At 41.5% G+C, this 13,221-nt stretch overlaps 1 protein-coding gene across 4 annotated transcripts in view; it reads left to right on the top strand.

The window, feature by feature from the left end:
* Positions 1-13,221, top strand: part of LOC110988993 (putative phospholipid-transporting ATPase IIB) — a 173,221-nt gene that overhangs the window by 72,410 nt on the left and 87,590 nt on the right. For all 4 annotated transcript variants that reach the window (XM_022253028.2, XM_022253026.2, XM_087138273.1 and 1 more), the window contains 3 exons: positions 11,361-11,527; positions 12,164-12,234; positions 12,819-12,984. In XM_022253028.2, the coding sequence (XP_022108720.1) occupies positions 11,361-11,527; positions 12,164-12,234; positions 12,819-12,984 (404 nt within the window). The remainder of the gene's footprint in view (positions 1-11,360; positions 11,528-12,163; positions 12,235-12,818; positions 12,985-13,221) is intronic.

A 13,221-nucleotide genomic window follows, 5' to 3' on the forward strand; every position in this document is an offset into this window, starting at 1 on the left:
GCTTCTTCTTGGAATTCCGTCAGTATTTAAATAGTCTCATATGGCATTAACCTCTACCAGCCGGGGACTCCGGGATCGGAGCCGTATGGTTTATATGTGTGGCCGGGGTCTCCGAACTCGGACAAAGGAAACAGGGCCCTGTAGCAAAAGACCGTACCTCGAACGAACAAAAGACCAGGCTGCTGGGCATGACCGGCATTTTTCACTCTCAAAAGTGGTGATAATCCAGCGTTACTTTGAAACCGTATACCAGGGTTTGGGGTATTTAGAGCAAGCGGATTACCACCGGGGACAAAAGCTCTCCACCACCGCAGCGATGAGCCACACAGCACCGCTGCATACTAATCTGGCCCCTGTTGAAAAGAGGTCAGCAGTGCACTGAGCCAGGTTCGTGAACAAAAGACAGTTGTATAACACCGCACAATCTGGGCTCTGTTTACAAGGCTGCAGGCCTGGCTGAAATATTCGGGCGTCAATGAAGGTCACCTGTCAACTTAGAGTAGTGCCTAAAGATTACTTCGTGCGGCTATAAACGGCTGTGAAATGGAATGATGAATTGTTGAAGGATTTCGAAAACGGAAAAAAATGATAGTCATGCCGGCCCAGCATCCTCAACGTTGAAAAATGCCCCGGTCCGAAGTGGTTAATGCTTAGAAACTTATGAATTTAATGAAAAAATTACAAAAGTTGAATGTTAAAGTTTTGAGTTGTATTGTGTACTTGCCCTGTAATACATACAGTACATTCTGTATGTAGGCATATTTACATGTACTAGCACCTTTCAGGCAGTACTATACCACTCAAAAAAGTGAAGGACCACTTTTTATTTTGCCATTTGACTTACCCTGAAACTGTCCGTTTTGAAAAAATGTGCATTTGATGTTTTGAAACTGTAAAAAAAAATTTATTTCAATGAGAACACAATCTATACAAACAAAAAATGAAAGAGCTAGACCCCAGTCATTGCTTGGAAAAAAATTACAAGTTACAAAAAGTGGTCCTTAACTTTTTTGAGTAGGTTTATTTCGGAGGGATCTGCGGATGCTCCATTTTCAACTTTCAAGTTTCCTTCCTTTTGAGTATGTGCGGCCTGACTTTAATCTCCCATGCATTTAGTAACACCGCCGAAGTCCTCAACTTTTTTTGCATGTCCTGAAGTTATGGACTGTCGCTAAGCACATCTGACATAGCTAGTCTTCTGGCAATAATTCCTTGCTCAATGAAGACAAATTCAAACCATCTTTATCTAGGCTAAATGGAGTCTTTCTTCACAGTCCCAATTTATTTCATCCCTCTATTATTAGAGTACCTTCCTTTTTACACTTGAAAGAGATCTCTCACTGTTGTCCAGCCTCCACTACAGTCGTACTAGGGGTCCCTGGACAAAAAATCTCTTCTCTTTCTTCAAGTGATTCATGAGGTTTTCTTGCCTGTCTACATCTACCCATAGAACCATTGTTAAGGAATGGGAGTGATGAGCTTCCCGTGTGATAGCGTAAATTAAATTCCAGCCAACCCTGTATGGGAAAGACCTTTTCCAAACTAACCTGTGGTTACGACGGATTCGGAGGACAACACTGGAAAAATTCTTGTCCTCCTTCCTTCGCCCCTCGGCCTCACCACCAGTCAAATCCTGCTTTACCCTCTCCTTAATCCTCGCAGGTAGTGCTGGAAGATGCAGACTCGAAGGGAACGTTAATGCTGCCTCCATTCTTTTGGGGCTGACGCCAGTTACAACACTTGTCAGGTGACCTCAACACCCAAACTTGTAGGTGCTACCTACACTAGTAAGGTTCTAGCAGACATCTGGCTGGTTGGATGAATACCTGTGTCTGCTCTTTCGGCTACCCACTCAGATTCATGTCTGCCCCTTTGTTCGTCCCAACTCATTATCAAACTCCATACTCTGTCGATAATTATTACATGTACACGGGGTTCCTTTTTACAGTAACTCAACCCCTGCCATATTTAACCCAGACTTCGTTGGTGGATCTGAAATTGTCTTACTGCACATTCCAATCCACCCAGAGGAATACAAATTCCTTTACTTCATCTGCAACAAAGGAATTTCTAAGTTTCGACCCTGTCATTCTGTCAGTGTCCCAGGAGTCCTTACATTGGCAAAAATTTTTTTACTGCCTACTCTCACCAGCTCGCCATTCCCACAATTGAAAATCCTGGCAACTGGCTCTCTGTAGACAGATGTACATATGGGGCTGGAACTTTCATTGTACCTTAGCATCACATACATGTACAAGCTTACCAGCGGTCCTGGATTCTTAACCCCTTCACAACTGATGACTGCAAATGCCGCGCCTGGAGAAAAGTCTAATTTCCGGGTGTCTGCGGTAGCCACATATCACACCTGCAACTTTTATTTAGTGTACACCTGTAGTTACTGGGAGCTTTGCATTGAATGGAAATCTGGGGCAACTGGGAGAGTTGGTTGACCCCACGATACCCAGTAAATTGGATTTATTCATCAGAACACCCCCTTTGCCTTTGATTGAATACTCTGGTTAATTTCCGTGGAGTGTCACTGGCTCCGCAGTCAGGGCTTACGCAATGAGCTTTATGTGGGCCCGGAGCGCGATGAATACAGGCCATAGATATGATGTACGCGCCATTGTTTATGGCCCTGCCGGGCCCTGAACACGTGCACAGCACCCACACTCAAGAGCAAGCCCTGCCTAGAAGGTCAAGACTTTGTACTTTCAATGGATGTCTGATGACAACTTCCCCCGCCGATATAGCTCTCAAGGCACAGCGGGTGTTCAAGTGCAAGAACTGTTTCAAGAATTATCACACTTGAGTCTTGTCTATTTATATTATAATTATGGGAAAGATTTAGTTAGAAGGGGGCTGTGTTAGATATATCATTACATTCAGAAAGGGGTTTGAATATAACTTGCAAAACAAAACTTAGAAATATGCAAGAAAATTATGTACATACATAGCGCAAGATGAAAAAGGGGCAAATTTTACAGGTAATATTGACTGGGTATTTGATGAAATAAAAACTTGTGAAGTACAAGTGGGGGATAGGCATTGATGCTGGGCATGCATGGACTACTGGGGAGCGAGAACACGAGCCACGGTGACCGCCTGTGGCAAGCCTAGACCACGTGAACTTAGCGGGCACTGCACGCTTTGCTGTGGCCGAGCGTCATTGGGTAATTAATGTTGTCGTGTGGGCAAGGCAAGTGCTAGGTGCCTGGTTATTATGTTAGATGAGATCCAAATACCCCAGCATGAATTGTGGCCACACAGAGCTGGGCTTTGTGCAGTGTGCGACCCAGCAAACTTGGCAGATAAGGCCTGGTGACCTTGCTACATGTCTGCAGTTGCCACTAGCAAAATTGGAAAAAAAACGGCAGCCAGGCAGGACGCGGTAAAAATATCCTGCTTGACTCCATGGTTTGAAAAACTATTGTTGACAACCCATTTATAATGAGTGTTTGCAAACCACAGTGGTCAAAACACGTGGGCAGTGCACCACACTGGTTCCCGCTAGGCTGAACCGTTGCCAACGAAGGCATGATGGAAATGTGGCAACTGATGTCAATGTACGATTTCTGCCAAAAAGGGTTGTACGTTCCACTACATTGTATATGAATACAGCTCTGCAGTTGCAAGTCGAAAAAAATATTGTCATAAATTTTTTGCATGTTCATTTACAAAAATTGATCTCATGTCTATGCAGCCAGGCAGGACGCAGTAAAAATATCCTGCTGTCAAGGGGTTAAGAAATCCTGTGACTCTGGTCCTGATCTATTCTACGATTGATTAAAACTAAGTTCTGCTCTTTTATCCTCTGCCCTGGCTTTTATTACACCTGGTAGACCTGATACCTCCTTGCCATCTCCCGGTTACCCTTAACCCTGACAGTCTACTGTGTTGTACCTACCCAAAAACTCACTACATATGCCAATTTCCCACGCACGTATTACTGTTTGCTGTATTGTGGACGTTACCTTATAGCAGGACTGTAAGCCAGCGCTAAGCCTTGTGAATCATCACAAATGACACTAAAGACACATGTTGACAGTCATGAAGCCAGGCACAAGACCACCTCGTGGCTGAGCAGTGTAGAATGCCCAGCCGTGGGCACGCTTGAATGATTTATTCCAATATTTACTCCTAATACAACTTTACGTTGTTGGGGTAGCACTGCACAACACTCATCCCCTTCACATTTTTCAAAGGCTATTTCTTTTGTCAAAAATGGACTTTCCAAATATATATACAGTTGACTCTTGGTATCACGAAATCGGCTATAAAAATTCCAGTTATAACAAACACACATCTTTGGTCCCGGTGAAAACGTGCACATTTCTATGGGAAGAAAATCTGTTACAATCAAATCGCATTGTTCGAAATTCCTGTTAAAAGGAAAGGCTAATACCACGGTATTCGTTGCAGAAGGCAATGACGCCATCAAATAGCAGCGGCAATGCTGACATTCAATGGCATACCACAAACAGCACTAGGGGCCAGCATAAAGGGTTTTTAAAGTCACAAAACCCCCTAAACTTAATAACTATTATAATTTATCTGTCCATTTGATATCAAATAAAAATTGTTTTTGGGAAAGAATTTTTTAAAAGGGACGGTGTTTTATTACTGATTTGTTGCTCCGCGATTCCAATATCTGTGTGGTCACTCGTTTGATGTGAAAATCTCCACATGTACTACAGTCAAGTTGGTACTCGCTGAGACAGTGTGTTATTGTAATGATTACGTGCTTGTCACCAGTGGCTGCTCCTCTTAGCTGCACCCTAACACTGCGCGTGTGCAATGGTAAGGTGGCTTTCAGAAAACTCTGCGACATGGCAGTCGACTCTTATTACGAAATCGGTTGTAACGAAATTCTGATTACAACAAGCACAAATCTGTGGTCCTGGTGAAAACGTGCACATTTCTATAGGGAGAAAATATTTTACAGCGAAATAGCATTGTACAAAATTCCTGGTACAAGGAAAGGTTTTCGTGACTCAGTTGCCTGAAAAGCCATTGTTGATGACCCAATCATAATGCGTTTGCGAATCGCGGTGGTGAAAACACGTGCGCGGTGCACTACACTGGTTCCCGCCGGGCCGAACCGTTTCCAATGAAGGCATGATGGAAATGCGGCAACCAGTCAATGTACAGGTTCTGCCAAAAAAGAAACGTACGTTCCACTTCATCGAATGCAGCTCTGTAGCTGCAAGTCGAAAAAACATTGCCGTCACCAATTTTTCTGCACGTTCATTCACAAAATTGATCTGATGTCTATGTTTGTGTTTTCTTCGTTCATGAATTTAATTTGAGGTTGTACGGCTTGTACTCAAGCGAGCGTGCTTCCACAAAATTTCCAGTCGCATAGCACAAGGCTTATCGCCCGCCCTTCAGTATGCATCATGCACGCTTACAACGCGATATACAGACATCGTTTGCCAGATTCCTGTCGTCGTGACACGCATAGTGCACGATTAAAAAATCAATGATATTTTACATGGATTACACAAACGCCAAAACAAAAATTGCCATCCCAGTTCAGATAAAATACGCCCCAAATAAGTTTGCATGACTATTTTCGTATCTCAAGAGTCCAACTAATCGCCCAACACTGAATTATTCATATTGCTGCAAAAAGATCTAGCGTGCCCGCCGATGAAACTGTGCTTTTTCATGACGTACATTTGGCAAGACACAGCTATCCAATCGCCATACTCGTTCATGACATCATGCTTCTTCAGCGACCATCTCGCGCGCGGGCGGCCTCGCCGCAGTGGGCGAGTGAACTCTGACTACCAATCAGTCGTGTCATGCAGCTTGTGACAAAAATCAAAAGACAGACAAAAATTTAAACAAAAAATGTCTCTCCATGACACAATTTGTGTTGGAAAGACTACTTACATGGATGGGGGCCTTAGTTGATGAGCCTTCACATTTATGCAGGTACATCCAGGCCTACATGTGCATGCAGGTTAGTTACTGTTGGCTTCGGCGTCATCCATGGCGATTGAAAGTCTTTTAAAAATCCCTGGATCGATGCTTTCAATGTATTTGCTTTTTTAAATTTCACATGCACAATAAACATGTTGTCCTATGACAGTGAAGTTTATAATTCTAAACAGATCACAAGGTATTTGATTAATCATAGCCGAGACATCTTTTTGATCAACCACATTGTCCTAATTTTATTCCAGACAAACTGAAATACAAGCAATGAAAAGTGAGGAATCAGGTTTTTGCTTCTCTTTTCGTGTGGTTGGAACGATTGTGAGAACAATAAAAAAGATAGTTGATTGCCGTGGATGTCGAACAGATGCAGATTTATGGAATCATTTTATAGTTTATAACACATATTCCTGGCTTCAGTGGAGAGATTTTCACACAATACTTGTACATGTTGTATACAAAGGACAAAAAGACCCTAAGAGAGCACAAGGCTAGCACAAGCAGCATTCGCATTTTCTGATACGCCAATAAAAATCTTCGGAAAATAAGGTCCAGTGTGTACACGGAAGACCAGCTAATTTTTAATTCCCATCCTGTAGGGCTGTGATACATGTACACGTGCCAGTGAGTAATACAAGAAGCACTGCCTACAAGCTATTCCAAAACTGCAAACTTGACGGCAGCAATTGGGAAACAAAACCTTTTGATAGGCGGGTTGATGGCTGCATGTTGAAGTATCACGTTACGTCTTATCTCCTCACCAAAGAGACAATACAAACACAATGCTGGGTGACTGACATCACAAAGAATGCAGTCACTGTTGTGGGTATAATTGTCTGCTTTCATCTTATGAGGGTTGTGGGAACATTCTGAACAAATTAGCCAGAATACCGCGGTATTGAAATTCATTACCAAATTAATGGGTATTTCGGTATTCATGGATTGTTAGGCAGTATTGTTCGGTATTAAAAAAAACGTGGTATTCTGTAATACCGAAGTACCGCCCAAGCCAAGTTCTGACCAATCGACATGAATGTGTACCTGATCATTACCCTTCTTTTGGACTTCAACTTGTTGAACAGTTGGGGGATTATAGGTTACTTGTTCATTGAATGAAACACGCCTAACCTTTGGTTTGTTTGTTCGAGAGAGTAATTCGCGGTTATGCTGGGCTGTTTGTGTGAATTGCACAGCTTTGTTCAACTTTTTAGGCCCCTGTAAAGTGCAAACTCGGCAGCTTCTACGTCTATACAACCTTTCAGAAAAGCTTCTCTAGCTATAGTTTTGAAAATATCTGGGCTAGCATTTTTATATGCTTTTGTTGCTATTGGCCTTACTTGCTGTCTGAATTGAACGTGAGATTCGTCCTCGTGCTGGTGGATGGTGGACAATTCTGCTCGATGTATTATAGGGTCTTGAATTTTCTGAATATTTTGAGCATCTGTTCTTTGATTCACTGGTAGTTCTGCGTGACGTTTGGTTCCTGCTAAGCATAGCAGTCGAGAGCTTTGCCTGTAAGAGCTCTGACCAGTTGGAGTAATTTTGTGGTTTCATCCCAACGACAACACTGCAATAACTTCAGATCTCACAATGTAAGCCTGAAAGTTACCTGTGCCATCATATGAGGTTAATTTGGGGATTGTACGGTTGAACGCGCGACCGCCTGGAAATTGGTTTGTCGGGCCTGACGTAACTGTGTTCAAAGTTAGGAGCTGAATATAATTGTCAGTCTGTATCAAGTTTTGTTTTACTGGCATTGTGGTCTGTTTTGTTGAAGTGAGTGGCTTTTTGTTCTGTTGGGCAATCAACATTCCCTCTTTGTTTGGATCATGGAGCTTTAATGCTGGTTTTTTGTTCGGGCACTCCCGATGCTGAAATGCTGACATAACAGTTTGAATGGCTGGACCATGTGTTATGAGCGGCTTTTGGTCTTGCAGCAGTTCCAGTTTTTGGTCTTTGCCAGCCGCCATTTGCTGTACAGTTTGAGGTACGAAGGATTGTGGTAGTAGGGCCTTATTGTCAATTACCTTTAGGGTGGCGTCTATAATTTGGTCACCAGTGAGTTTGTTTCACCAGGAGTCACGAGTTCTGGCTTTATGGGAAGTTTTTCGTGGAGTGTGTTCATTTTTATTTTCAAGATAACACCCCGAGATTTTATTGGCATTAGTTATGTTTATCAGACTGCATTTTCTCCATCTTTTGCATGAACATTTCCATTTGTTTTGTTAGCATTGTGACCGCAGTTGTCAGTTCATTGTAATTAAACTTAGACTCAGCTTGTGTTTGACTTTGTTCAATCTGGGGGTTTGCGGCGTAGTTGATATTTAATAACTCCTTTTCTGCCAGTTTGTTTAGTTTTGACTGGAGGTTTGGGGTTTCTTTCCTCATTGACACTATAACTTGTGCAAATTTAGCACCTGTGCCTGTAAGGGTGGTCAATTCCTTAAAGGGATACCTTATTGATTGAGACAGCCATGATTGTTTTAACTCACAGAATACTGTATTCATGCATTTATTTGCAGTCACAAATTAACTACCTAAAGGAAGTGCTAGCTTGTCACTCAATGCTGTAAACGCTTTCTGTTGAGAGTGACACTCAACAGTTTACCAGATTAACAGTATAATTTTATCTATTTTTTTTTTCAAAAGTCGTGTGATAAGCACAAAGTAACTGCCTTGTAATTACATTAAATAGTGCATTTAACACATAAAGTATTTACTATAATTAATGTAATTAGTGAGAAAACCAGACTAGAAATTTGCTGACAGGATAACTTAACCCAGCGATAAGTTGTATGGTATTGAATTATTATTATTATAGTGATAACTAATTTATCCTTGTTGCCAATGTTGTGGACATTATCTTATAGCAGGAGGGTGAGCCAGTGCTAAGCCTCATGAAACATCACAAATGACACTAAAGACACATATTGACAGTTTCGAAGCTAGGCACAGGACTGCCTCATGGCTGGGCAGAATGGAACGTCCCGCTGTGGGCACGCTTGAGTGATTTATTCAAATAATTACTCCAAATACAACTGTATGTTGTTGCGTAATGGGGTAGCACCGCAACAGCTGAAAGGATTTGATCACGTAAAGTGCACCCTGACCTCCCACAATGCGATGCAGCCTCGCCGCCATGATGGTTCTTTTCTCAACACCGTAACGCAAGAGACGTGACTTCCAAGGCATTTTCGATTTTTTGAGTTTCCATTTTTGCTACACGGTTCTGTGTTGATTTGATCACCTTTCCTTCCTTTGTGAATAAGGTATTACAGTCGAACACGATTAACATGAGCACACTGGAGACCAGGTCGCACTTACTATGAGCATATTTCTTCAGTCCTGTTCAAAATGTACACATTCCTATGAGAGAAAATTTACTTAATTTGATCAGGCTACGACGAGAACACCAACAAGATGAGTATTTTTGCCTACCCCGCAGTGTCAAAAACCATTGTCCATAGCATTTTTACAATGAGTACAGTCGACTCTTGGTAATACGTACTGGGGTGAGACGAGATTTTGGATTAGACAAGCATATTCTGCCAGTCCCGACTGAATTGTGCACATTCCTATGAGGGAATAAATGCGTAGTTCAAGCTCGGGTGTTATGAGATGTTGGTTAAGACAAGCATTTTTTTGTGCACCTGCTGACTTGCCGAGTGCAATCTATTGTCAATCAGCCAGTCCATTCCATTTTGAAAGGTGCTTCCGTAATTTTTGCGTATACAGTAGAACTGCGCTGCAGTTTTTCCCTTACCGAATCAAGCCATTTGCATCCAGTGCTGCAAGAGGGACGAACAATGGGCATTAGCGGTTCTCATACCGAACATAGAAGCCAAAAGTGCTACAATATTTATGCCAGTGGTGAACAAAAGAAATCTTTCGTTTGATTCCCCCACCCCAAAAATCCCCCAAGACCAAAGTCCCCGAGGAAACTAATAAAAATTGTGTTCCGTAAAAAAAATCTGGCCCCAAAAAAATGCCCCCCGTCACAAATGTCCCATGGCCTTCGTATTAACAAGAGTTGACTGTACAATTGAAAACACCTCTTGAAAAGCTTAATCCCAGTAATCGCTGATGGAGCACGTCAGTAGTCCTTCAATAATGCTAATCCCCTCGGCAATTTGTGCTACGGTTTACCACCAATGACTTGGTGACTGTTCCTTATGCCGCTTGGGGGGCTTTATTCAAGAAGACAACGGGTGATGCGATCACAGTGAGTCTGGTCTGAAAGAGGTGTTTTTTCATTTAAACTGATGGGGAAGCTCTGTGGCCAGCTGTGGAAGACCAGAGCAGGGACACTGCCAGGATCTGGCAAGGACCCTGTCTCCTTGGTGAATCACAGGCCTGGCGAGCCAGCCGGGACTCCCAAAAGAGTACTCCACTAAACATCTTCTGGGCCCATTCTACCATCATCGTACGCCACGCGCTTCAACCGCCATGGCCCAGAGGAGTCCACCCGCCAGTCAATGTCGGTCAAGAAGAGTAATTCACTTGCGGTCTTTGGGTGTACTCCCTCTCGCCCAGGTACCGAAGTCACCGGGTCAGGCTCCCTGCAAGTATCGGGGCCCACCCCGCCTGGTGCACCACCAAGCCACGATACCCTTTGGTATTTAGTCATTCTTTCAAAATAGTTTTTCATGTGAAAAAAAAAATTTGTTTAATTTTACCAACTAAAAAACAATGAGTGTGATTTCAATTTTTATTTGTGTAACTAATGGTTTTGTATATATGTAACCCTGACCCACGATACGTCTGGTGTTACAGCCACTTGGCATTTATTGCTTCTACTGTGCTTTAGTTTGTTTTTATTTACTGATACGATTATTTACTTACTGTGAGCTGGTTTGAGTAAACACTTTGATCTCTTCCTACTTATTTACCTTTGATTTCTCCCTCCTATGATAAACACAGCCCCATAACCACTCTCTTTTCCTAGAAGGATTAAGGATGTCTTTTGTGATACTTGTAATTAATCAAATACCTACATTTTGCACATCCACTGGTCTTGTCTTTTTTACTTACTGATTTCTCTCACGGGATCTGTTCACATGTAGTGACTTGCCATAATATCATTTTTTATTTTGGTTGTACATGTTAATATTTTGGTATATCCTAAACAAAACAGCAATTTGAATTAACTTGTAGGTTCCTTGTGACTCAGCCAGCTTGATGTTAACCGTTTAGTGTCACATCATAGGAAAGGTCACTGTGGTCTTTTGATCCATTAAATGAACTTATTGGGCTGTTTTGTTGAGGAACATGTCCAAGTGTAAAGCTGTCCCTTGAAAAAGATGCATTTCATGTATTCCCCGAGGCAGAGCGCAGCAGTGAGTGTACAAAATGGCCCAAAGCAGTGTGTATACCTATAATGATGAATGATACACCGTGACGGTTTGCTTTCCTTGCAGGACGGGCTCTTGGAGTGGTCATTTATACAGGACGAGAGACACGGGCTGTGATGAATACATCTTACCCACACTCTAAGATAGGTCTGCTTGATCTAGAAATCAACACACAGACCAAGGTTCTCTTCATTGGCACTATCATACTTGCCATTCTTATGATAGGTCTCAAGGTATGTCTTCATTTAACTTTGAAATACATGTATTGTTAACAAGGTGTCTTCTACAAGTAATAATCAATCTGATCATGCAAGTTTATATAAAAAAATATGGAAGTAAAAAGTTTTATTTATAAACATGAATTATTAAAAATTCAGTCACAGTGGGATCATATATTCCATTGTGACTGACTGTCACAATTGACAAATAGTTTTCAAAAGAAGGTAAATGCACTTGCACATACATGCACCATAGTGATAACACTTAACTTAGAAAAAAAGAGTCTAGTTGCTCCCAGTTGTTAAGTCTTTGAAAGCACAAACATGTTGCATTTACGGGTATTCGTTGCATTACCTTGCTTGTTGAACTTTATATATTTTCAATACAAGCAGTAAATTAGAGATGATCTCAACAGTTCAACACACTCACAAATAAAGGGGACATTCCTGTTTTTTGTTTCGTGTTTTTGATATTTGTTACCAAGCATCACAGTTTTGAATTCCTGAAATCTGCATGTAAGCAACCAAGATGATTTTGCACCCACAAGCTTCACTGAAAGAAATAAAAGGAAAGTATTTTGATTTTTGTGACTTACTATGCTATTGTAATCTGCAGCACTCTTATAATTGCTGTATTTTTTTCATTGACAGGGCTTTGATGGTCCATGGTATCGGTATTTCTTCAGATATATCCTTCTCTTCTCCTCTATTATCCCCCTGAGGTATGGCATTAAAATCAAAGTCACACTGTCCAACAGACTACAATCTCATTAGTGAATTTATGGCAAAACTTAAACCAGATTCATGGTGGAGCATCTTCAGTATTAATTTCAAGCATCAAAATTCACAAATCTTCTGCAGCAAAGTATGTTCTTTTCTACTTTTTTTGCCCTTCTCTTTTATAATGTAAATAGACCACCTGGAGTGAAAGTTTATGAGGGGCCCGAATCCAGAACACCTTACCAGTGCATACCTTTCACCTTTCAAGCACCGTGTTTGTTTGGGCCACAAATCAATTAAATCAGATACAGAAGTGGGTACCATACAGCAGTCAGCGACTTTTGGTGGATTTTTTGATGGATTATCAGTCCATGTAGCTTTGTTCATGTACGTTTAACTACCAATATCAGTGACTTTATCCAATGAAGAGTGAGAATTATCTCAAGAGATCTCAATATATATCTTTAATTTGACAAAAATATATCATGGAAAAGATTGTAATTGAACATCTAAGACGAAGAGAAGTTTCAACTAGTCTGCTTTCAGATTATTATGATTCTTTTGTTTTTGTTTTTTTGCCACACAGTTTGCGGGTTAACCTGGATATGGGCAAGATTGTATATTCTTTCCTAATTCAAAGAGACAAAGAGATTCCTGACACGGTGGTACGCACCACTACCATCCCCGAGGAGCTGGGTCGTATCTCTTACCTGTTGACTGACAAGACAGGCACGTTGACACAAAATGAAATGGTATGGAGTGTCCATTCATGATCCAAATTTATTTCATCAAATTGTTTTGAACATTACATCTCAAAATAAAAATGTTTTTGTTTTGGGCATCTCAAGAGGTCTGGAGGGTATTTGCCTTCTCCCTTTCCCCCTTCCCCCAGAGGAAAATGAAAAATGAAAAAAAAACGGGAAACAAAAGATGGAGGAAAGGAAATGAAAATCACTAGTTTTGTTCAAAATGCCTCAAAATGAATCCCC

Source organism: Acanthaster planci, linkage group LG06 (genome assembly GCF_054643075.1).
Source record: "Acanthaster planci isolate LZ-2023a linkage group LG06, COTS_SCS, whole genome shotgun sequence".
Lineage (NCBI taxonomy): Eukaryota > Metazoa > Echinodermata > Asteroidea > Valvatida > Acanthasteridae > Acanthaster > Acanthaster planci.